The sequence below is a fragment of the Carettochelys insculpta genome, chromosome 2, assembly GCF_033958435.1.
Source record: "Carettochelys insculpta isolate YL-2023 chromosome 2, ASM3395843v1, whole genome shotgun sequence".
Lineage (NCBI taxonomy): Eukaryota > Metazoa > Chordata > Testudines > Carettochelyidae > Carettochelys > Carettochelys insculpta.
In genome coordinates, this window is record NC_134138.1 from 88,356,062 (window position 1) to 88,381,768 (window position 25,707).

Genomic DNA, 25,707 nt, shown 5'->3' on the forward strand with positions numbered 1-25,707 from the left:
TACATAGTTAAACAGTGGTTCAGAGGAAAAGATTAAAAATTATGAAAGGAAAGGAATATGAAGTACTTTTCACAATTTTGAAATGAGAGCTACAGCTGCTGAGGAGACACACAAAAAGTGTGTTTCAGACAGCAGAAGATGCAGTGAAGTGTTAAATATTAAAATTGGGGAGTTAGTATGAGAAGACAAAGAGGAGACAAGTCCTCGACAAGTAACATGGAGGCTGAAGCATATCCATGGACAACGGTAAAAGTTTTGAACCTGAATTGGTCAGGAAGCATGAGAGTTTATACTACCACTCTCCTTAAGTGTGAAAAAGTAGGCAATGGCCAACTGCATGTCTGAAGAGTTGGGCATTGAGATGGCAAGATAATGGAGGTACAATAGTAAACATAGAAGGAAATGTAGACAAAAACCCACGTGGGTACTGTTGCAGGCAGAGGGATTAACAGATTATTAGACATAAAATTCATTGCCAAGGATGATGCCAATTTTGAAAAGTATAAAGACAAAAGGGGGCTTGAAACCAGAAAGGTGGTATGGAGACCAATCTACTCTCTCTGCATATTTATATATTATTGTACTGTTCTTGCCAAAAGAAACAAAACAAACCAAAACACAAAAACTCCAAACTCCCTGAACTTATGAAGGGAAGTAGAGGAGAAGGAGTTGTGAAAGAAAATTCATAACTAACCTAATCTCTCTTAAAATAAAGCCGAAAGCTTACTTTAGACTACTCAGGGAGACATAACAGCACAATCATAGAGCTAAAAATTATATCTGGACTCTCCACAAGAAGCCATGCGTACAAATAGGAATAATTCATATTAGGTACTGGGAGAAAGAAAGGGAGATAACTATAATGCTCAGAAATGTCCACAGCTAGCCTGATTGGACAGTTATGGAATTTTTAATCAGTGGGCTTTGCAGATGTAGTAACAATAATTCAACATTCTGTAAACAAGATCTATGAGGAGTTGCAAGGAGAACAGCACATAGAAGGTGAATTTTTTCAATTCCAAAACAAACTAGAGTTCCGAGTCTGTTCTGTCACTGTTGATACTATTAGCATCAAACACCAGGCCAAATACTGCTTTCTCTACACTGTTTTAAGTATTAGTGGCATCCTGAGCTCTAGCAAGGAAAACACATATGAAAGGGCCAGGCCACAGCTTTTATCAGATAAAGATCTGTTCTTGAAATAAATTATTTGTGTTATACTGAAAGTGTACTGAAGTGCTCTTTTGAAACAAATACAAAAAATTATTTAATTAAGATCAGACATATCATCCACAATTGCTTTGCTCAGAGCACCTCAAGACTGCAACAGGCCCCCTGAATTTGAACTGATGTTGTGCATTGCAAATTTTGTTTAACCATCTCAGCACGAGAAATCATAATGAAATATTCCAACCACAATCATGATTCAGCTTTATTGCAAAGCTAATGTTACTTCAATTCTCTGTAACTAGGCCACTTTTTTGCTGCATAAAATATTCAGTAGTTACACGGTTCAACACAGTACAAGTGTTTCTACAATTCGGTATAGCAATGCAGTAGGCACAGAACAAGGGGAAAGAAGCAAACCACATTACACTTATCCCCACAGACGGTTTTAGTTGGTGCCTTTGATAACATCACTGCATCCTTGATGCATGCATTGCAGAACTTCATCCTTCATGCATACCAAAGTACCATATTTTAAAAAAATTTCTGACAAAACAGCACATCTTCTGGTATACTGAAATGTGTTAAAACCATGAATGTTCACCTTTATTTATTCATAATGTGGATTATTTAATCCAGAGAACATTTGATCTGAGATTTCCTGACATGAACTGCTAATGGATTACCTGTACTATGACTGCATTGATTAATCTGAAGAAGTTTTAAATCCCTCCATCAAGGTTCAGTTCACATAGGTCCAATCAAATAGTTTTGTTGTATAAATTTAGTAAGATGAAAACAGCTACAGTATGTGTGGGGGGGGATGGTTTATAACATGTTAGCCCAATGAGCTACTAAAAAGCAAATTGTTCATAAGAGTGTGTGTTTTCACACAGCTGCCTATCAAACTGTTCAGCAAGAAGTCAATGACTTTCTACCCATCAAGTGAAAACTGATCAACTTACACATGACCAGTTTATTTCTACTTGGCTCTCCTTATGCAGAAGTCTAGACATAATGCCATAAAAACTAAATATGTATGTAAAACACGTTAATCTGTCTAAAAGGTGGATTTCTAACATAATAATTAACAGATGACAGACTCAACTGATTAGCCAGTTCACTCTCACACTGACAAGAAACTGGAGGATCACAGAGCGGTCCTACGCCTCAGGGGAGGGTAGCTAAACATTTCAACTGCATTCTTTCAGAGTGGACAGAGCCAGATTGGCTGTGAGGCCTTTTCCATCCTGAGTTGCTACTGTTGCCTCTTTAGCACTCTCAGTAGCAGACCAGAGGAGGAAAGGAGACCCAGAAATTGAGAGAGCAGTCAGATGCTATAATGCATGCAACCTGGACCACCTCCTGCATACATTAACTGGAGAGAGAAATGTGTATTATGCAAGAGAACATGCAATACAATGAAACCTCAAAACAGTTTTACAACTGAAACAAGGAGAAGTTTTTATTTCCTAAAATCAGGATTCACTTCTGTGGCAAACAAGTAACTGCAACTGCCATGCTCCAAATTTTAATAAGCACTTCAAAGTGCCCGTGGCGACACGCATGCCGGCACTTCAAAGTTTGAAGCTTCACAGTTGCTGCAGGGGAGAATGTGCCGAAAGAAGTGCTGCATATTCACTGCAGCATTTCATCAGTAATCTCCCATCGCCCTGATTAACATGTCCCCTTCAAAGATGGGGGCAAGTGTAGACCCAGCCTAGTTGTTTCATGTGTTTCGGTCCGCTTTTCCAACATTAGCACTAGTTAATTCAGGACCACTTCAGTCATCAATTTCTTACTATGCCCCCCACTTTGGCTATGTCTAGATTAGACTGATTTGTCAACAGAAATTTCTGTCAGAAGATATGTTCTGACAAAACGTGTGCCAACAGATCGCAGCCAGACCACAAGCTGGATCAAAAGAACAATCCACTCTGTTGACAGAGAGCAGCTGGACTGTTCAGCCGCTCTATCAGCAAAACAGCCGACCAGAAGCACACCAGACATGGTTGCCTGGTGTACCAGAAGCCCTTTCTGTATACAGAAGGCCCTCAAAAACATCCAGAATGACTTTTTGTCGACAGATCTTTCTTGTGGCAAGAAGGATACAGATGTCGACAAAAGAGCTGCATTCTGTCAACTTATTGTCAACAGAACACCCTTGGGAATCTGGACACTCCATGGGTTTTGTTGACAAAAAGTCTGTTTTGCTGACAAAACCCTCTAATCTAGACAGACTTCCTGAACAGTATTACCAGCAACTGTACGGGTGTGGGGGGAGTGTATGAGGCTAGTGCCATTCCTGGACTTGTGGGACAGAATTTTTTATACCATTTCAGCCTATACAATTTAGATGTAAAGGGTACCTATATATCTTTGCAATGATTCCTGAGGTGCCTCTATGAGGATATGCAAAGTACTCTCAGGCATATATAAGGGGGACCAGTACAATGTTGGGTATCAACATAAAAAGGCAGAGAGCCCTAATTTATGCAAATCAAATATACATTATTGAAAGGCTCTACTATATATTGATGCCTATTTATATAATAAGATAGCATAAACAACTTTAATCTTAAATACAAATTTAAAATGTCTATTTTGGACTCCTGAGACCCAATTTTCAAACCTATCAAAAACTGTCAAAGAACTTGCAAATATACCCTTTTACCTGCAAAATCTTGTACTACCATATGCAGATGAATAATTGCACATAATTGCTGGTGCGTGCCCACATACAAATCTGTGGTAACTAGCCTCTCTAAATCCATCTGAGAAGATATTTTCATACAGGGGTTTAGGACACAACAGCTTCACCATTAGCTTTGCAAACACGTTCAGTTTTGAAAAATATAACCACTTTTAAATGCAGTTTCTCTCTTTCACACAAAACACGCATCTTTATCCATTATGGGGGTTTGTTCTCACATAGTAGAGATGTAACAGCAATGAAGGGTCCTGTGGCACCTTACAGACTAACAGAAAAGTTGTGAGCATGAGCTTTCGTGAGCACAGACTCACTTCATCTGATGAAGTGAGTCTGTGCTCACGAAAGCTCATGCTCAAAACTTTTGTGTTGGTCTGTAAGGTGCCACAGGACCCTTCATTGCTGTTACAGATCCAGACTAACACGGCTACCCCTCTGACAGTAGAGATGGGAACTTAATAGTCACTACCCGTGCCTTGGGGAAAAAAAAAGCTGTAATATTATTATAGTCACAACACACCTGACAATTCCTGTTTTACAAAAGAAAGCACAGCCAGATAAACTTGACAGTCTGCTACAATTATTTGTCTCTGTAGTCGATCCATCATGGACAGAGCAGATTTTCGGCCATCGACCTGTTTGAAACATACAAAAGGATGTAAAACAAAATTATTTTAATTTCTAACTATCCTCCCATAACTTTTGCAGTATTTAATAACAATGCATAAATCTATCAATTTCAACTGCTGGTGCACAGGCAATTTTGATTTTCCAGTAACTGGTTACACATTCTGTGGGGGAACTGTAATAAACTGCAGCTAGAATACAAAATGATGTGAAAAATATTTATTTTAGCACTTAATCTATAAATCAACATATAGCAAGATTTTCCTATCTTAACACAGCCATTTCCTATAGTTGTTTTCTTTAACAAATTTCTAAAACGTTCATGACTATAGTAACTAGCCTCTCTAAATCCATCTGGGAAGATACTGTCATGCAAACTGAAATTTCAGAGAGCAACCAAACAGAAGGATTCCAAAACAGCAGTTCTGACATCAACTCATGAAAACCCATCTTGAATGCGAAGGAGAACGGGAAATCTAGAAAGAAGTTTTCACAAATAATTGCACACAGTGCACAACAGTTAATATTTTACAGACACTTCACTTACATTCCTTTTAATTTTATTCTTGATTGTTTCTATAACTCCAGCTTCTTCACTCTCACAGAGTTTTTCTGTGGCCTTTAAATCATCACAAGCCAACTGCATTTTCTCTTCTTCAAATGTCATCATGGCATTCTTCCAAAAGTCAAAGGAAAAAGATTTGAACAACAAAATAACAAGAAAAATTAAATCAGCTACTGGTGCAGTAACTATAGGAAAAGAAAAACAAAAGTCTTCTAAAAAACATTTGACGATTTAAAATTGCTACTCAAAATTCATGTTGGCTGCATCTACACAGCAAGTTCTTCTGAAAGATTTTGCGAAAGAAGAGGGTTCTTTCGAAAGATCCCACGGAGTATCTACATACAGCATTCTGTCGAAAGTAAGTCAAAAGAATGCGGTGCTTCTTTCAAACGCGCTCTCCCGCTACTGTTTCAGCAACAGCACCCCCTTTCAAAAGCTTCTTTTGAAAGAAAATGTGTAGACTATCCACAGGGCCCTTCTTTTGAAGAAGTAGTCCTCATGGCACCTCATTTTTCAATCCCTGGCCCGTTCTTTCGAAAGAGTGGGAGATGTGTGGATGCTCTCTTTCAAAAGAGCAGATCACTCTTTCGATCTGCTTTTTTGTGTGTGGATGCACTCTTTTGAAAGAAGTTCTTTCGGTAGAGGTCTTCCAGAAGAGCTTCTTTCAAAAGATCTCTAGTGTAGCTGTAGCTGTTCTGTATATACACAGCCAGATATATATATATATATATATACACACACACACACACACACACACACACACACACACCCCTTCATGAAAAGCATCTAAATGTATTTCACTAAAATGTCAAGATACTAAAATCAGAACATATTAGCTGTTTCTCTTAACAAAATTGAATGTTTAATTCACAGTTGAACTGAAAATACTGTCAGATTACATTAGCTGAAAAGCTAATTAAATTACATAAATTCACTTTCAACTACTGTTATGCAAGATGCAACTTGTGCTTGTGCACATACTATTTTATATAATTTAGCCACATAAATAACATGCCTTAAAGTCAAAAACAAATAAAAACTACTCTATTATGAGCAATAATAAGCAGAATTCCTATACTTTTTTTTAAAAAGTCAGGTTTAATAGAAGTTAAACTAAACAGGGTCTCAGGACAACTAACTTCTTTTTCTGATGCTTCGTGTAACGCAAATTCTGAATGACATGGGCATGCAACATGCTGTAGCTATCTTCAGACCTATAACTAAGCATAAACTTTTCAAGGTACAATGATGCTGGTTTGCGTTGCTCCTTTGGTCCCATAAATCTGCTCAGATGAGCACGTCTAAGATATTTTCATCATGGCCTAAGGCAAGAGAGAAAAAGGTTCCTAGCTGACATGCCTTTACAAGCCATGCAGTCTATCGACTGAGGTGTTTAAAATTAATGTCCAAAAAAAGCACTTCTGGAAAATTAAAAAATTATGTCCCTTTTTTTAAAAAATAAAATGTTAATATTCTATATGTGGTTACAGCCTATGATTAAGCAGGCAAGTCACAGTAAGATCAACTTGAAAACAAGATTAAAAATACTTTGTTACATGTTAAGTACACTTTTACGTTTTCATTCCAGTCCCTTTTCTTCCATATACGATGTACTTAACATTTTGATAAATGTGATCAGTCACACCATAGTAAACTTAAGTTTATTGATGTTCTTGGTACTCATATCTCTCTACTTTCCCAAAAAGGTATTAATTTAAGAGGTTTTCACACAAAGCGCAGCAGTTTTGTTCTAAAATAATGATAAATGAGACATAGGAATTAACAGTTTATTACAGAAAAAAATGAATTTATTAATTTCATTTCAATAACTAATTTTTCAACAAAGCAAGATAATCTGTCTTTTGCTTTTAATGCAGCACCTAAATATATTTCATGTATTTACAGAACCTTTACTCCCAATTAAAACACGAGAGCTAAACAAGTTAAAATTCCATATATACAATATAATGAGTTATGCACATTTTGAAACTACATTGATAATCTGAAAGAGGTGAGCCACATAGGAAAAAACAAATTACAATATGCCTCACAGACACATATAAGGAAATTAACAATGAGACAAACCAGTGAGATGAACACACACTGTTCAATTTGTTCATCCACTTACCAAAAAACTGACAAAACTGGCTCCAAAACTCATTAATGGACTGTGGTTTCTGTCAAAAACAAAACTATTGTTATCATATGTACACATACAGTTTATCATAACAAGCATCAATAGAATATATAGGAGGTCAAATACAGGCTGTGTATCTGGGATTAATCTGATTCATTACACTAAGTTCTGAAATCAAAAAGGTTTTTTAACCAGTCACTATATTGTTTTGCAGGAAAAAAAAATTAGTGAGCCAAAAGTTAAGTCTCTTATACCAAGAGGACAGCACACACTTTCAAAAATATTTTGAATGGATTTTCAATTCACTCATTCAAAAATGATCAGTGACAATGTTTGCAAAAGAAAAAACCTTTTTTGTAATACTCGAAACACCTAATACTGATTAAATGACATGAAAAACTACACAAGCCTGATGCACTCAAACTCATCTTTTTGGTGGCTGCTGGGAAACAACATGTATGTGCCAGGACAAGCATAGCTGGTTCCATTAAAAGACTTTTTTATTTGCTTTTAATTGATTTATGAATGATCATAGTTCGAAAGAAGTGGGTACACAATGATCTCTAGCGAAAAAGCCACAAGATGGAAAGAAGGAAAGAATTCAACATAATTCAGTGTATTTGAGTCATCCCTGCTAGCACAAGAGGTAGAAACTGCAAACTTCTGTCCTTCAGGATTCCCATGCTCCAAAACTATTAACCCACGGTGACAGGGAGACAACAGTGACCCTTATATTGCAACTACCTCCAACTGGGCTTCACAGAAGTCAGAAATTCACCTGCATGTATGTAGCTGCAAAGTGTGGACAAATGTTAAGAGTGCCCCCCTCCCGGGCATTCTGCTAGGGAAGGGCCACTTCAGACCAGGAAACCACAGGACACCTAAATGTTGGGGTTTATCCGGAGACACAATGATTCAGAGGCATCTTGAGAAATACATTTTTCCTGCTCAATGTCAATCATTTTCAGGGCTCCACTGTCCAGCCTGGAGCATTGCTAACACAGCAAGGATTAAGGATGCCTTGCACTATTTCAACACTGTTGTGAGCGAGCTCTCTGCTGTTAAGGCACCTTGCAATTACTGCCTGATTTACCCCTCAGTGGGTACCAGAAAGGCAGCAGAGATTATGGCCTTCCAATGGAACAGATCTGAAGGCAACTCAGAAGCAATCCTTCTTGGTCTTGGACCAACTCTGTGGATCAAGATCTGTATTCACTGCCTGGCATTTCACACCTCCCTGGCAGAAGGTGCATCAGTGGCCATGTTGCAACAGGCCATAATCCACTGCCCAATTAATTGTTTTCTCCTAACATTCAACTTCTGAACAGTTTTCTTAATAGTCCCTGGTATTCTATTTCTAGAAGCATCTAATGTATCCTTCATCTAGTCAAGTGTTCAACTAACATGGCACGGGACACCATAGAAACATGACTTGAAAAACCAGAATTATTAACTATCAAAATGGAACTTTGGATCTCCATCTACTTTGTTTCACCGATCTAAAATATGTCAGAAGTTTTCCTCATTAATGTTTACTAAATTACGAAACTGTGCATCACTGAAGATTCTTCTTGTTTTATGGGAATTAAGGTCTATTCCAAGAGGTTTATGGCAACTTCTGGACCAAATACTAGTACTACTAAAACCCTTGTACTCCATGTGGAGCACAGGTCATCTACAAGTCTCCTCCAGTTCGCTCTGCCTTGGGACAAAACTTCCAGCTGGCTTCAGAAGTACCCCAGTTGTTATCTTTCAATCTCAGCAAACCTTGTTCACATTGTCTGAGGTCTTCCTCTTTTGCATTTTCCTTGAGGGTTCCATGTGAGTGTTTGATGGAATATGCTGGATGATGGTTTTCTGAGAGTGTGGCCTAGTCACCCCCACTTTCTTCTCTTGATTTCAATGTCAATTGGTTGTTCTTTTGCTCTGTTCCAAAACTCCTCATTGTGACTAAGTCTTGCCATTTGATGTGAAAGATTTACCTCAGGCATCTGTTTATGAATGTCTGTAGCTTGTGATCTGCAGACTGTTTAGTACGCCAGGTCTCGCATTCATCAAGAACACACTCTTCACATTTGTGCTGAAGATGCGCAGTTTTGTCTTCGCAGATATTACTTGTGAACTCCATATGGGAGAGTCCTGAATGCAGTTGTTGCTTTCCTTATCTTGGCATTGATATCCTTACCTGTTCCTCCACCTATGTCCATAATACTCCCCAAGTAGGTGAACTGCTCCACATCTTCCAGGTAATTGCCTCCCAGTGTGATGGTCATGTTGTTGGACTGGTTGATCCTCCGTGTCTTGGTCTTTCCCTTGTTAATGCTCAGTCCAGTCACTGAAGCAGTTCTATCTAGTGTTGTGACGTCTCTTTCATGTTGGTGTGAAAGGGTGACATTGTCAGCAAAGTCAATATCCTCTAGCCGTTTGAAAAGTGTCCACTGAACGCCTCATTGATGGCCTTCTGTTGTCCTGTTCATAATCCAGTCCACAGGACAGGAAAGGTGACAATAGGCAGGCACCCTAGTCGTACTCCCAACAACATGCTGAAGGATTCCATCAAGATGCTATTGTGAACAACTTGGCATGTCAAGTGTTCATATGTTGAATGAACAAAGTTAATAATTTTGGATAGGATGCCATGATGTTGCAGCAGTTTCAACAAAGTGTCTCTATCAACAGCTCAAAGGCTTTTGTCAACTCCTCCCAAGACTTGTGTAGTTGTAGGTTTCTTCGTAGATGTTTCTGTAACCGCCCCCCTTTTCTTTCTTTTTTTTTTTTAAACAGACAGGGTTGTTAACCCTAAGCCAAACTCTTACCTCAGGGAGAAGGGATCAAAATTTTGTCTGGTTTCTACTCTTTGACCTGTCCAGTTTGGGTGACCCTTCCAGGACATGTAGCACCTGCTGACATAGCTCTCTGGGTCCTTGAGACACACAAGCCACCTCACCATGACAAGGAATGGACCATGAGGTAGTCTGGACCAAACAGTCAGCAGTACCTAGCTCAAGTTCCAGAACTCTTGCTATAACCTCAGCACTCCTGATAACCTTCTATTTCGCCTTGGGCAAATAATTTATTTTCCCATGTGTGATTGTGTACATATTAGATCAGTAAACTAGAACAGTTTGTGTTGCTTCCAGAAATCCAAATGTCAATACAGGTGTTTTCAGTTTACTGATGTTTTGCCTTTATGTATTACTCTGTTGCTCGAATCCTTAACCAAAATAATTTTTGTTTTTCTTCATTAAACTCATTGCTTTAGGTTGGGGCTGCAGAGGAGGGGTTTAGTATGCAGACTGCTCCCAGGACAGAAGACAACCCCAGGCCTCTGTCACCGCAGCAGTTTAGGGCCAGGTAAGAAGTGTCTGCCCATGGATGCCGCAGCTGCAGTGAGCGTAGACAGTGGACAGTGCATGTCCCCAGGCTGGGGGACAGACACACGAACAGGCACACAATCAGACAAACTCTCTGAAATATATAGTAGATAATTGTCCCTTTCTACACCCCTGCACCCAGCTGACCCAATAGGGGTTATAGTTAGCCCAATCCCCATCTCTGGCACCCTGCTATCCCAGTGTGGTCATGTAACTGTCCCTCCTACCCAACCCCTCCACTTTCCCAAGTACAAGACACAACTGAATTCCAGGCACAGCCCATTCTCCTGACATAACCAAACCCTTACCTTGTTTTGTGTTATGGTAGCAGGAAGCTGCATACCAAATTTGGTGGTCCTAGCTCTTACTGTACATGAGATCTTCAATAAAAAGACTCACAGATGAATGGACAGACACACACCCTTACTGCAGTATAACAGATGTAACCATAAAGCCAATAAGCTTAGCAGAACCAGAGAGGAAAAAGGACAGAGATAAATGAGAAGGAAACAAGAAATGAAAAACCTAAACCTCAAATTCACCTTACAGGTGTTTGATGTATTCGTAAATATAAATTCTTGTATTTTTACAATCTAAATCTCTTGCTGTGGATTTTCTAAAAATATATTGATATAGAGAAATCAAAGAGGAAAGCACACGCTTCAGACACACTTGCTAAATATCGTTATCTCCTGAAACGTTACTGATAGGCAAACAGAGGGAAACAGCCACCAGAAATAGCATTGTTATTTACAATATTTAAACTGTCCTCTATACAAAACCTGTGTTACAGATTAGTACAATGGCAGGCTAGATTGGGCCTGCCAAGCCTTCCAATCTGGCCTTGTCACCATCCTGCAGTCCAGCAAGACCCTCGAGCAGGTTCCCTGCCTGCTGTGCCTCTGCACATCCTTCAAAGCAGCTGGCTGCAGTACCCCTGTGCTTCTCTGGGGTGGGAGGAGGCTTTGCATACTTTCTCCACCCCCAGCACAATCTCACAGCTCTCACTGGCTGGTTTCCAGACAATATGAGCTGCCTGGGTTGTGCTCATGGCACAGGCGGTACACAGAACACCCGCTCCCCTGGGGGAACGTGACACATAGGCTGTGTCTACACGTGCCCCAAACTTCGAAATGGACATGCAAATGGCCATTTCGAAGTTTACTAATGAAGCGCTGAAATGCATATTCAGTGCTTCATTAGCATGCGGGCGGCAGCCGCGCTTCGAAATTGACGCTCCTTGCCGCCGCGCGGCGCGTCCAGACGGGGCTCCTTTTCGAAAGGATGCTGCCTACTTCGAAGTCCCCTTATTCCAATGAGCTCATGGGAATAAGGGGACTTCGAAGTAGGCGGCATCCTTTCGAAAAGGAGCCCCGTCTGGACGCGCCGCGCGGCGGCAAGGAGCGTCAATTTCGAAGCGCGGCTGCCGCCCGCATGCTAATGAAGCACTGAATATGCATTTCAGCGCTTCATTAGTAAACTTCGAAATGGCCATTTGCATGGCCATTTCGAAGTTTGGGGCACGTGTAGACACAGCCATAGAGACTCACATGGTCCCAGCAGCCAGCCACTCTGAGTGGCATGGCAGGTACCAAGGGTCTGCTGGCTGGGAGCTGCATAGGTTTAAGCATCTCATGGCTAGAGTCTGCACCCGACATCCCACCTCCTTCCTTCCCCAGGTCACAACCCAAATCCCTGCAGCACCATCCCAGGTCACAATCTCTTCACAGATCCCGTACCCGCTCCTGTACAACTCCTCCAGGTGAGAATCCTCTCAGAACCCATACTCCCTCCCAGACCCTGTACCCCAACCCCCTGCCCAAGGTCACAACCCCCTTGTGCCCTAGGTCATAACCTAGGCCCTCTGCACCTCCTCCTGCACCCCTGCCCCACAATCCTCTACCCCAAGCTCCTTTCTGCACCAACTTTTACCTCAAACCACACATTTCATCCATTACTATCATAGAAGAATGCAACCCTTTTTCACTTGCCCAATTCTTGGAGTGGCACCCCCATCAAAAATTACTGGCCACCCCAAACTAGCAGAAATCAGTCAGACCTATAACTGAAACACATGTAACACTTCCACCTAAAATTGTTAAATTCCGGCGAACCACTGAAGTACTCTTCTGAATACAGAAGCATTACTGCAGTGGGGTCTTCATAGCAATATGAGTAATTTTACACTAACCTGCAAGATGCTGAAGTCCCACCTCTCACCCCACTCCTTCAATTCATGTATTTGATTTGCCAGTTTTTACTGCAATTTTTTTGGACCTCTTTGCTATATATCTGGGTCTGGACTGGAAATTATATAGATCTGAAGAAGTGGGTCACCTAATAAATCATTTTGTTAGTCTTTAAAGTGCTACATGACTGCTGGTTTGTTTTATTTTGTTAGAATACAGACTAACACAGCTATATCTCTGTTATTAGTTTCTCAATGAGCAAGCAACTTTTCTAGCCTACCTCCTCCCCTTTAACCCTGCATTAGACTCTTTGCATCCACTAATTTCTACCCTTTTAATGGTGTCAAACATCAATGCTATTTTCTTGGTTGGGATTTGTGTCTTCGAACACTGGAGCACCATAAGAAACATTAGCAACTAAAATGTTGGAAAACCATTTACTAACTTAACAGTGTGCTTTAATAATCTTCTCCTGGAACTTAAGAGGAAAATACTGAACTAGAATAGAATGTGCATCCATGTAAGTTATTCTCTTTCTAAAAAAAGAAAAAAAAAAAGCTAGGGGAAGGATATTTTCTCAAACTCATGAAGGAGAGTGAACATCTAACATCTATAAACAATTTGCAAATGGTTACAGTAGAATTGTACTACAATTGTTTACCTTATTCCTCTGTACCTCGCTTTTTTTTTCCCCCCAAAAACCAATCTTGTGAAGATCACGTGGCTGTACACTTCTGAAGTGGACATAAAATTATAACTGCTTTAGCTCCACATTTCTTAAAGCAGGGACTTACTGTAAGAAGTTATTAAATACCATGTTTAAAATGAACATGTAAAGTAGTGGGAAAAATAGACGAATTATTTTGAAATCAATTACTGCTGTGAAGTCATGTATTTAGTATGTTGAGGATCTCTTTCTAGGAGCTAAGCTATTGCTCAGTAAGTCTTTAGTTCCTTAGATCTCCTTTATCACATTTCTTGAATAAGACAGCAGCACTACACTAATTTTCGTGCCCTTTGTTTGCTCAGATAAAGTCTGCGAACATTGCCAGTTATTTCTGAAGATTTCCCTGTGCTTTAGAAAGAGATAGAAAATCAGTATAGCCATGTGGGCTATTTTCTTTGTTCATCAGTTACTCTACTTAGGTAATTACCTTATAATGACAGATTAGAAGATTTACCTAGCATTGCTCGGGTCCTTAATTAATGTATGTTCTTTATTTAAACAATTACTATGTGGTGTGGCTAGGGATGAGGGGTTCACAGTATTCCTCAAGGAGCGAGAACTACCCCAACCCTCTTTCACTGCAGCAGCTTGGGGCCAAGTGAGAAGTATCTGTCCATGGACACTGCAGCTCTACAGGCACAGCCATGGGAGGGGTGCATGTCCTCTGGCTGGGGCAGGCCCAGCTTCATCTGCCTCCATGCTCCTGAGCCAGAGAGAGGAATGCAGCAAACTGTGAACTTTTCTTCCTTCTTCAAACATAGTAGATAGCTACCCCAAGACCCACTGATGGAGGGGGTAAGGAGGAAGTTTCCCCGAGACCTGGCATTTCAAAGGGACCCAGAAGCTCAGCTGCTGCCAAAGTAGCAGCAGCAGATCCAGGGCTGACTGCCTTAAGCCCCATCCTTTATGGGGCAAGGAGTTGGGCCTCCCTCTCACCTTGCCCCTGGGTCTGCAGCAGCTGTTGGCACCACTGGCTGTCACTTGCTCTACCCCTGCCACCCTAATGGGGTTACAGCTGTCCTTCTCCTCCTTGCTGCCCCCGGCTCCCTCCTCGTCATTATACAGTATAGCTATCCCAGCTTTCCAATCCACACCCCAATGTGGTCATTATATACCAGAGCCCTCCCTTTCTGTTTTATGAGAAACAATCCCATTCTAGGCACAGTCCATTTTCCTGGCATTACCAAACCACTACCTTGCTTTAAATTAGGATAAGAGGAAGCTGTATACCAAATTTGGTCATCCTAACTCTTACCATCAAGGAGGAGTTCTTGAACAAACAGACTCTCAGACAAAAACTCTCTAAAATACATAGCAGGCCTGCTCTGGAACTGGTGGGAGACAGGGAGTAAGAGAAAAGTTCACTAAGACAGAGCAGGGAGGAACAGAAAGGGCCTGGACCAGGTGGGGGACATTACACTTAGAGGTGACATGGTGATGGGGAGAAGGAAGAATATTTATATCATGGTCTGTTTTGGACAAGAGCCCTGTGTGATTGGGCTGACAACATTCCTGGTCACATGCATGGCATCAGAGCAGGACCAGGCTTCTTTTTGACCCTCTGTATGCATTATGCTAGTAATCTCTTTCCTTGGGGACTGAAATTGAAATTTTCCTTCACTGCCAGATTAGCTAAAGTGAGTGGTTGGGGTGGGATTTCACCTTTACACATCAGGTCAGGGACCCAGAGGGATAAGCATGGAGGCTAAGTTAAAATGCTGAAAGCCAGTAACTAAAAATGACAATTGCCCAATGGCAGATTCTCCTTGCAGAAGGGATGTTATGTTAGGTCCACCTGTGCATCTGGGCACATTGGGCAACAAGTGCTCGCCAGCAATTTCAGTCGGCTGCAAATAATTCTGCCTCCTCCCATGATATACCAATGTTTAGTAAGTCTTCCTTAAATGTGGTGCACCAGGTCGTGAGTGGCCTACCTCTCTTCCTTCTTCCCTCTGCTGGTATCCATCTCATTGCAGTCTTTGGGTGCAGTTTATCTGGCAGACGCAGAATGTGCACAGCAAACTGCACTCTGCGCTCTGTCATAATCTCCTGCAGTGCCCGTGACCCGCACCTTTGTAGTATCTCCTCATTGGTAACGCGATCACGGTAGGCGACACCCAGCATCTTTCATAAGCAATGCTGGTGGAATACACTGAGCGTGCGTGCTACTCTTTACGCTATTTTCCACGTTTTGCTAGCGTAAATGGCAACTGGCATGACGATAGGATTATACAGTTGAACTTTTGTTGCAGTGCCAACTGTTGTTGCAGACCAAATTGGGCGCAGTCTTTGTAACACTGCTGATGCCTTACCGATTCTACAGTTAACATCTGCCTCAACACCTCCATCGTTAGACAGAGTGCTGCCATGATAGGTGAACCGCTGTACTACTTCTATGGGTTGGCGTCTGACCACTAGTGGTGTGTTTGTCTGAGTGTTCCCAACCCGCATCAACTTTGTTTTATCACTATTTATCCTCAGCCCAATTTTGCCAGCTTCTGCTTCCAAATATGTCATCATGCCTTGCAAGCACTCGCTCGTTTCTGCTAGCAGTGCAATATCGTCTGCAAAGTTCAGATCTGTGAGTCGATGCTGATCTTTCCATGAGAAAGCCGATGAGCGACGCACATCTAGGTTTCTCATGATGAAGTCCACCACCAGCAGGAACAAGAATGCAGACAGGACGCACACTTGATGCACTCCGGAGTCGATGTTGAAAAAATCTGTCATCTCATTATCAGTCCTCACGTAGCAACTAGAATTTAGATAAAGATTTCGGAAGATGTTGATGTAGTGTTGTGGGATGCCATATGTTCACACTACGCTCCATAATGATTTTCTATGAACGCTGTCAAACGCCTTTTTAAAGTCGACATAGTTAATTAACAGCGGCCATTGGAACTCGATACTCTGTTTGATGATGTTGTGCAACGTGAAGATCTGTTCACTACACAATCGTCCGCAGCGAAATCCGGCTTGCTCTTCACGCAGTGTTTTATCCACCACGCTCTGCAACCTCCTGAGTACGACGATGCAGAAGACCTTACCTGGGACTGAAAGGAGCATGATACCTCTCCAATTGTTACAATCAGTGACATTCCCCTTCTTTGGTATCTTAACAATCATTCCCTTCCTCCACTCGCCTGGGACACACTCTGTTCTCCAACATTCATTCAACAGCCCTGTCAGTTCCTGCACCATGGAGCTTCCACCATACTTCATAGTTCAGCTGCAATTTGGTCTAGGCCAGCAGCCTTGTTGTTCTTTAGTGCCTTTATCACTCTATGTGTTTCCTCAATCGTGATCATGTCTAGGTCTACTTCCAGCTCGTCAGGGAGACTGAAGTTACTGAAGTCATAGGTTGCGGTTGGGTTCAGTTGATTCAGTGTTTCTTTGATGTGTTCTACCCGGCGCACATCTTGCTCTTCTTTACTGAGTAAGATCTTCCCATTCTTGTCTTTGATGGGAGCGTTACTATTGCTTCTTGCTCCTGTTCAACTGCCAGGTCCTGTCCTGTACCCAGCGTTCTTTTTGTGTGCCTCTCCTTTGACCAATCATCCCTTCTGCAATCTCAGTCACTGCTCTTTTGAACTGCATCCACTGGTCTTCGAGTGAAGCTTCACGTTGCATTTGTTGAAATCGGTTTCTAAGTTTAAGTTTGTACTGTTCAGCTATGGCTTGGTCTCTTAACTTTTCAACTGCATAGGGCTGAGCTGTTTGCCGTTCCTGTTTTCTTTTAAGGTGAAGATGGAGCGATGCCATCAAAAGATGGTGGTCTGACCCAACATCAGCTCCACAGTATACTCTCACATCTAGTAAAGCTGGTCGCCATTGTTTGCTGATGCAGAAATAGTCTATTTCATTGTTAGTGATACCATCAGGCGACCGCCAGGTTTTCTCATGGATATTCTTGTGCGCAAAATAGGTGTTTCCAATGCACAAGTTGTTCATGCTACAGAATAGTAGTAAGCGCTCTCTGTTGTAGCTCGTTTGCGTTGACGATCTGTATGGGCCAATCACATGTTCCCATCCCTGTCTTCTGTTATCTGTTCGCGCGTTCATATCACCTATGAGTAACTTGATGTCATCATGGGGAACATCACTGATGGTGTCTTGTAACAGATCGTGAAACACGTCTTTTTCAGATTCGTCTGCATCCTCAGTTGGTGCATACAGTTGGATGATTGTAGTTTTCGCATGCCTTGACTTGAATCTCACTGTGATAATACGTTCGTTCACTGGCTTCCATCCAACCAATGCCTGTGACGCTTCCTTACTTAATATCAGGCCTATGCCGTGTATATGCTGACTATCATTCCCTGAATAAAGAATGGTTTTCCCATCACTAACTAGCCTATTACTTCCTGTCCATCTCATCTCGCTAGTGCCTAAGATGTCCATTCGATAACTGTCAAATTCACGGAGTAACTGCACTAGCTTTCCACATTGGTATAAGGTCCTTACATTCCACGTTCCAATTTTTGTTGTGGTTTTGGCACTTAAAAATCGAGCTCTGCATGGGGTACTGAACTTCCTTTCAGCTTTCATCCAGCACCGTCATAAAAAAAGAGTCGATACCTTCGTGCCGAGTTAATTTTTGTTTATTTTGTTTGGTTGTACTTGTTGTTTCTGTAGCAATTGGTAGGTTTTACGGGATCGAGTTGCTAGCCCAACGCCCAACCTTCCTCCTTTTTCATCCGGGCTTAGGACCGGCAATGGCAGAGTTGCAGAAGGGATACAATTATCAAATAAAATGGATTGGAATGGGATTTAGCAGATGTCACCCTTTAACAATATTAGGACAGGGAGGTTTGGGACTCTATATCTGGGTCAGGAAGGAGCCAACTCCCCTCCTTCATCCAGCTTAACTCTCATATTAAGGGAGAGTGGCAGGGTATCAGCAACAGCCAGATTGGGAAGGGCTAACAGCAGCTCTCCAAAATAATGTGAAGCTGTTAAGGACAGAACAAAATTATTGTCTGGTATTCCCACATTTTAAATGAATAAAATTGCAGCCTAATTACACCACTTCCATTGCTGCCTGTCTTTCCTCCAGTGTGGTTCGGACACACAGCATGGCCACATCCTCCAAAAAAAGAAGCAATGTCCAACAGACAAAAAATGAGATTTGTGTACTAACTGTAATGTTTGAAATTGTACTTTTAAAAAAATGTAATAAAGAAGAATTACAGTAGAACTTCAGAAGCCAGATCTACACTACGGGATAAGTTTGAATTAAGATACACAACTCCACCTACACAATTAATGTAGTTGGAGTCAAAGTATCTGGATTCAAACTTTGGCGCTGTTCCCACACTGGAAGGTTGATGAAGAAACACTGCGAGGAGCATCAGAGTTGACAGGAGTGCATTCAATATTTGATTTAGTGCATCCCTACTAGACCTGCTAAATATCGTAAGATCAACATCCAGAGCGTCGATCCACAGCTAAGTATAGACATGGCCAGAGTTACCGCATCAGAGTTATGAACCGACCGACTAATCAACCACACCTCATTTGGAATCAGAAGTATGCAATCAGACAACAGCAGAGACATGCCAAATGGTGGGGGTGGGGAACAAAAAGTGCAGGTAAATGTAAGCCACAAGAAACAATAAAGGGAAAGGTGCAATTTTCTTCCGCAGAATAATGTTTCAAAGCTGTCTTAAATCAACGTTCAGCTGTAAACTTTTGAGGGAATGATGATAACATTTTGTAGTGAGTTAGGAACAACCTCCATTCCCAAGGTGGTTATAACTGTGAGGTTTTATTGTACTTCTCTCACTTTTCTTTTCAACCTTATTTTCCCTTCTTTCTCTACTCTCCTTTCCACACAGATCATGGTGCTGTTTTCCCATGTGACTTCTTCCTCCTTACCACTATCCCTTTAGACCCTCCCCACAAGGCCATGCCATAGGGGAGGACAGGACCCACAGCAAGCCCCTGCAGTGCCCCAGACGGTCCTCCCCTACACCTCTACACCATTACCCCTGTCCCCTACCCAACTCCACCCTCACCCTGATCCCAGCCAGCCTGGCTGGCTAGGGATTACCTGGAGCAGGGGACAGGTGATGGATGAGGGTAGCAACAGCCGCAGGAAATCGCCTCCCTCCTCCCACCCCCCCAACTCACCACATAGCACTCTGCTGCTCTCCCAGCCAGCTGAGCCCTGCTTCTCGGTAGGTGGCTGGAGGCCTGCCAGCTGCCCACTGAGAACTGAGGCTCAGAAGGACAGGAGGCAGCAGCAGAGCGCCATGTGGTGAGTGCAGCGGGGAGGCGATCTCATGCAGCTACTGCTGCTGCTGCCTGCTTATGTCACCTGTTCCAAGTAACCCTCCCCCACCCATCCATAGGACACATGGGCCAGCCGCCATGGGGTCCCCAAAAGCTCAAGGCCTGGGACAGCTGCCCCACTCATTCTGCAGATGGGATGGCTCTGTCCCCCACATTATGTTCTCTACATTGTCCTCATATTCTCTTTTCCCCACAAACTATCACACTTTATTATTTCTTACATTGATTTTTCCTCACTTCTTCCCCATACACCCATCTATAGCTTGATAATTTTATTAAACCTCATAGTAAAACAATTAAGTGGAGACACTAGGTAAGAAGCCAAATGTCTTCTTTTTTCCACTAGAAAAGGGAAGGTTGCTGGATTCTTAACAAGATGCTGTCCCTGGACCTACCCTGGGGGCTTCATCTTTCATGTCAGTGGCCCATTAGGAGGAGTCAGATTTGAAGACCTTCCCCTCTCCACAGTGGTTAGCAGAAGAGAAAAAGATCATTCTCGGTACCTGTAAGCCTGTCAGCTACTGCAAGGTTGGTACTCTGACATTTTCTCCTCCCACAGACTGATTCTGCTCCCCCTTCCAATTACTAGATTCACAAATCTATTTCCATTTGTTGATTTCACAAGCACAAGAAAATTAAACTTTGTATTATTTTCAAAACAAAAAAGCAGTAAAGTAGCACTTTAAAGACTAACAAAATAATTTATTAGGTGAGTTTCCGTGGGACAGACCCACTTCTTCAGACCAGTCTTTAAAGTGCTACTTTACTTTTTTTTTGTTTTGATAGTATATAGACTAGCACAGCTGTCTCTCTGGTATTATTTTCAGTGTTGCTCAACAATATCAGTAAAATCTGACAAAACTTGAGTTTTTATTCAGTAAGAGCCTTACAAAGATTCCACGGAACCTAACATTACGAACACCTCAGAAATGGAAGTTTTTTCGTAATTCCGAACAAAATATGTTTTTTCTTTCGAAACTTACAAGTGAATATTGACTTAATACAGCTTTGGCACTTTTAGGAAAAAGAAAAATGCTGTTTTCCCTTTTAAAACTAATTTACGTTTAACACAGTGCTGTATTGTACTTACTTATTTTAAATCTCTGCTGCTGCTTGATTGCATACGTCTAGTTCCAAATGAGATATCTGGTTGACTGGTCAGTTTGTGACTCTGGGGTTCGTAATTCTGGGGTTCTACAGTTTGAAGCTCTCTAGTCCAGCACTCTCTCTTCCAGCAACATCTGTCATGATTTTAGTTAGCAACCCCGTATCATTGGTGTGGCCAAGTTTCCTGTGGCCCCATAAAAAGTCTGCTTACTGCCAACAGTCCTGACTTTCAGTGTGCTGTGCTGTTATTTAGCTGAAGTTTACCCCTAAATATCTTCTAAGAGCCCAGTAAGCAATGGAAGTGTTGGTAATGCTGCTTGACAATACTGACTTCCCATGGTCCAGCAAATTCTCTTGTTCAGCACCAGGCAGATCCCAAGAGTGCCAGACTAGAGAGGTTCAACCTGTACCAGAAAAATACCTAAGAGGCACTGCAGCTATCTGCAGAGTTAAGACAACATTTAATCAGTTTCATTTGGTTCATGACTGTTTAGAAAGTTGTCACGGCAACCACTATGGCTAGAATTTAAGCCTTTATTTAAAAAGGCTTTTCCACAGAGTGGATGGCACTCATCCAGGAAACACGCCTGTTCACTAACAGCACACTCTTTTTTCAAGGCTTGATGATCATCCTTTGTCAGGTACAGTTTAACATATGGGAAGTCACAGGTTTTGCCCCATCAATAAGCCAATTAGTTTGCAAAAGCAGTCATTCCTGTTGTATTTTTTGCATGACCTGAAGTGTGGTAGATTAGATTAACCACCTAATTTTTTGTTCTCTAAACAGAAATATATAGGCTGCTTATACAAACCAAAAATTACTACGTTCTTGCTTAAACATCTCTTCACAATACTGAAGAAAAATAAACCTTCTTGTGAACTGCTTCAGTGGTTCTCAAGGAGGGATAAGTGCAACTTTGGGGCTACTCAGTTTTCCACCCAGTATATCAACCCATCTAGATATTTGCCTAATTTTACAAAAGGCTACATAAAAAACTCTTGCAAAGTCAATACAAACTAAAATTTCCATACAATTACTTATCTATACCGTTGTATTTTTTCCAGGCACTTCTTTTACAATTACAGGATAAAAATGAAAAAGTAAGCAATTTTTCAGTAATAGTGCGCTGTGATTTGTATTTTTATTCTGATTTTGTAAGAATGCAGTTTTTAATGGAGGTGAAATTTGGGGGGTATGTGCAAGACAAATTAGATTCTTGAAGGGGTACTGTACCTGAGAATCACTTCAACAAAGTATCGGCTGAGAGCCATTATTGTGGTAATATGCAAGGAGGTCCAGTTAGGATTTCAGTCCCAAACAGTTTTCCCTCCTTCAGAACTGAATTATGGTCAGTTTTCACTTGTGTTTTTGGGGGGAAGCGATACCAACAAGGGAAGAGGGCCAAGTGTGCTGTAGGTAGGAGGAAGGGAGCAAGAAAGGTTTAGACCGATTTGGGATGATGTACTCCGTGGCATATCAAGACTGTTCTGTTCCTACGAACTGATTATAAATTCATGGATTACAGAACTGAATTAATATACTTCATGGGATCTTTCAGAAGCCAAGTGAGGAAAAATATGAAACAGTTTCATTTCTGGAGAGCAATTTTAAACTCATTAGTTTAGTCAAAGCATTTACTGCATAATTAAATTTTAAAAATAACACTAGAGAGCTTCCATAAGAAACACTGATTTCTGTTTCACTCCTTCTGAAACCAATTCATTTCCAGAAACCATTTGAAAAATGGCACAGGTCTATTTCACAAGCTTTAAATAGCTGGACAGAGAGGACTACAAAACAATTTCTACTCTAGCTAAAAATATGTATTTGAAGAAGCATGAATAAATAAATAAGCAAAATGCACATGCTTCCAAACAGCTTTCTGAGTGGCAAAGATGTTAATAAGATTACCAGCAGTATCTAAATTTGACAAACAATAGGTCTCTTAATGCAGCAAGTAGCTGTTCTTTAGTACAGTACTCCCAAACAGGAGATACTTCTAAGACTGTACTTCCAAGCAGACAAAGACAAAAATATATTCTTTACGAATAACAGGTACATCCAAGTTAATGATGTTTCATAAGTCCTGGTTAGCAATATCTGACACAAATATACAAAAAAGGAAAAAAAAACTTATACCTCAGGCCTGAACTCTCTTATCTGTAGGCTGGAAATCTAATATTTACTGTTGAACAGCAAACCTTGGACATTCCCGTCCATTTTTATCTCTACACAAAGTTCTAATCAATTTAGGGACAAAATATTTAAAAACTTGAACTTCTGCAATTAACAGTATAATTAGGTCTGTGACTCAACCTATGATTCAAACATCACTTAAAATCCATTTTCGGATGAATCACATTCGACCAGGGGTTCATAATTAGTCCTCACGTGTAAAAATTAACTATGGAATGGAATCACGTGGCACCTCATTTTACACAAGGGAAAACAAACTGAGACACATCCGAGGAGGGACATTTCAGACATTTTAATATGGGTTCATAATGAAAATGTCAGCTATAAACCCTGATCCAGACAACAGTAGTTTATTCAAATAGTCTGTGTAGCTTGATTTTCCTTTGAGGTTTAAATTGTAATAATCAATTTATAACAATGAGAAAACTAAATCAGATTTTATGAAAGACTTCAGAAACCATATGCTGAACACACAGCTATTAATAATATTTGAAACAGGAGCACAGTAAAAACTATCTTCATGTCCTAGTTTTTTAATTCTTAAATTGTCACATCCCTTCACCCACCAAATTTTTATTTGTACCAGATTTTAGTTTTCGCAAATGAAAGAATAAGGAATGCTATGAAGGGCTTGCAATAAAGACTCATTTTAAATCAATTTTGACCTTAAATGAATTCTGCTGTACAGAGAATAGCACTGTTGTGCATATAAATTAGAAAACAACATCTATAATGCAACAGTTCCATCTATTATGGAAAGGGTTCATTCTTGTCACTGACGCAGGAAACATAACTATCTTAAAATTAGCGTAGTCGCAGAATAACACCTGCATTTCCAATGACAGTTAAGTAATTTATAGAAGGAGACCTTTTCTTTTATTAATCTGGGTACAATAAATTGTACAGATTGTATTGTTATTTTATTGCTACATTACAGTACCATTCAAGTACCACTTGTTACTATGTATTCTCCATCCAACTCACACACAAGCTTAAAAGCTAAAAATCATTATTGGAGACTGGGCATATGAAGCAAATCTTACAGTTTATTCTCATGTGCACATATATTGCTACAGATAACAACAGACATCATCATCTTTTCCAAGTGCAAGCAGATGGACATCATACCAAATGGAATGAAAGTGAAAAATCTGTTACAGTTAACATACAGAGTACATTGAGAGATTGCGTCACACACTCTCAAAGAAATTATGCAAGAAGGATTCTGCGTGGACTCCACCTGTCAGTCACAGCAACAGACTGAACTTCTACATAAGAGTGCTTCTGCTAACGTGCATAGACTGAAACTGCAGACAAGGAGCATCACTTGCCCCATAACCTCAGCCATGCAAATTGCACTGGCACCTAGAGTCTCAGAAACAACTCTGACATCATAATCAAAGGAGGTGCTGTAGCCATCATCAAAAGGTAAAACTGAACTGGAGGCTACTAGACAACTCTCTAATACTGCATTCTACATCCCACTATCCTCTGATCCCATTGAGGAGTGCCACAGGAAATACACGATGAGTGTGTCTACACTAGCGACTAACTTCAAAGTTAGTCACTACTTCGAAGTAGCCAGCAGAGAGTCTATACACATTTTCCTTAACTTTGCAGTAGGGAGCCCAACTTCCAAGTCCTTACTCCATTCCCGGAATAGAGTAGTGCCCTACTTTGAAGTTACACTACGAAGCACGCTGTGTGTAGATGCTCAACTTCTAAGTTATTTTTGTAGTATAGACATAGCCTAACTGAAGAAGCAGAGGAACAAATATTCAGAACCCTGACCAGGTACCCCTGGTCCCTGCTCTCCGACATCCATATACCTGGAATCCTGGATGGCCCTTTATCTCAGGCACTAGCATTCTTAAAGCAGGGTTGTCTGGCTGTATACAGTAAACCCTCAACATGAGCAATTTCGAGTTGCGCTTAACCTGCATTAACGCAAGTTGATCTCAACTCAAAATCCCGCTCCCTCCAGCCCTGGCTCAACCCCTCCCCCCACCCCCAGCCCCGGTTCAAGCCCTCTGTTCAAACACCCCCGCACACGGCCCTGGTTCAAACCCCACACATCCCAGCTCAACACCTGTGCACAGATCCGGCTCATGGCCCCCGCCCCAGTTAACACCATTCCCCCCCAGCCCTGCTTCAAACCCCCTGCCGCCCAGCTCACATACACCTCCAGCCCGGTTCAACCCACCCATCCCCTGGCTTGGCTCACCTCCCATGCCCAGCTCTGGCTCAACTCTCTGCCCCCACCTCCACCTGCAGCCCTAACCCACCCTGGGCTTAACTCCCCTGTCCCCCTCCTATGGATCCAACCCACCACCAGGCTTAACCCTCCCCAGCGGCTCCCCCAATCCAGGACTTACCTTTCAAAAGGCGCTCCAAGTGCTCCTGCTGCTTCCTCGGCTGCAGAATGTGCTTTCCACCAAAAAAAAGCCACCTCCAACTTACACAAAATTCGAGTTATGCGATGGTGCGTGGAAACGCAACCCTTGCATAACTTGAGGAACTACTGTAGGCTCTCTTTTCAGCCTCTACGCTATTAACACTCCCAGCTATTTTCAAGACAGCACTGACTTCCTGAGGCTCCTACAATCCACTGGT

General features: G+C 41.5%; 1 protein-coding gene across 4 annotated transcripts in view; it reads right to left on the bottom strand.

Annotated features, from left to right (window-relative positions):
- TTC39C (tetratricopeptide repeat domain 39C) overlaps positions 1-25,707 on the bottom strand; it is a 68,782-nt gene that overhangs the window by 40,732 nt on the left and 2,343 nt on the right. For 2 of the 4 annotated variants that reach the window (XR_012644185.1, XM_074985821.1), the window contains exons 2-4: positions 7,198-7,246; positions 5,052-5,180; positions 4,398-4,512 (exon numbers count right to left, since the gene is read on the bottom strand). Coding sequence is in view for 3 of the 4 variants with exons in the window: in XM_074985821.1 (XP_074841922.1) it covers positions 4,398-4,512; positions 5,052-5,180; positions 7,198-7,246 (293 nt within the window). In the remaining variant the exon portion in view is untranslated. The remainder of the gene's footprint in view (positions 1-4,397; positions 4,513-5,051; positions 5,181-7,197; positions 7,247-25,707) is intronic. The other 2 variants (XM_074985822.1, XM_074985823.1) reach the window with 2 other exon arrangements.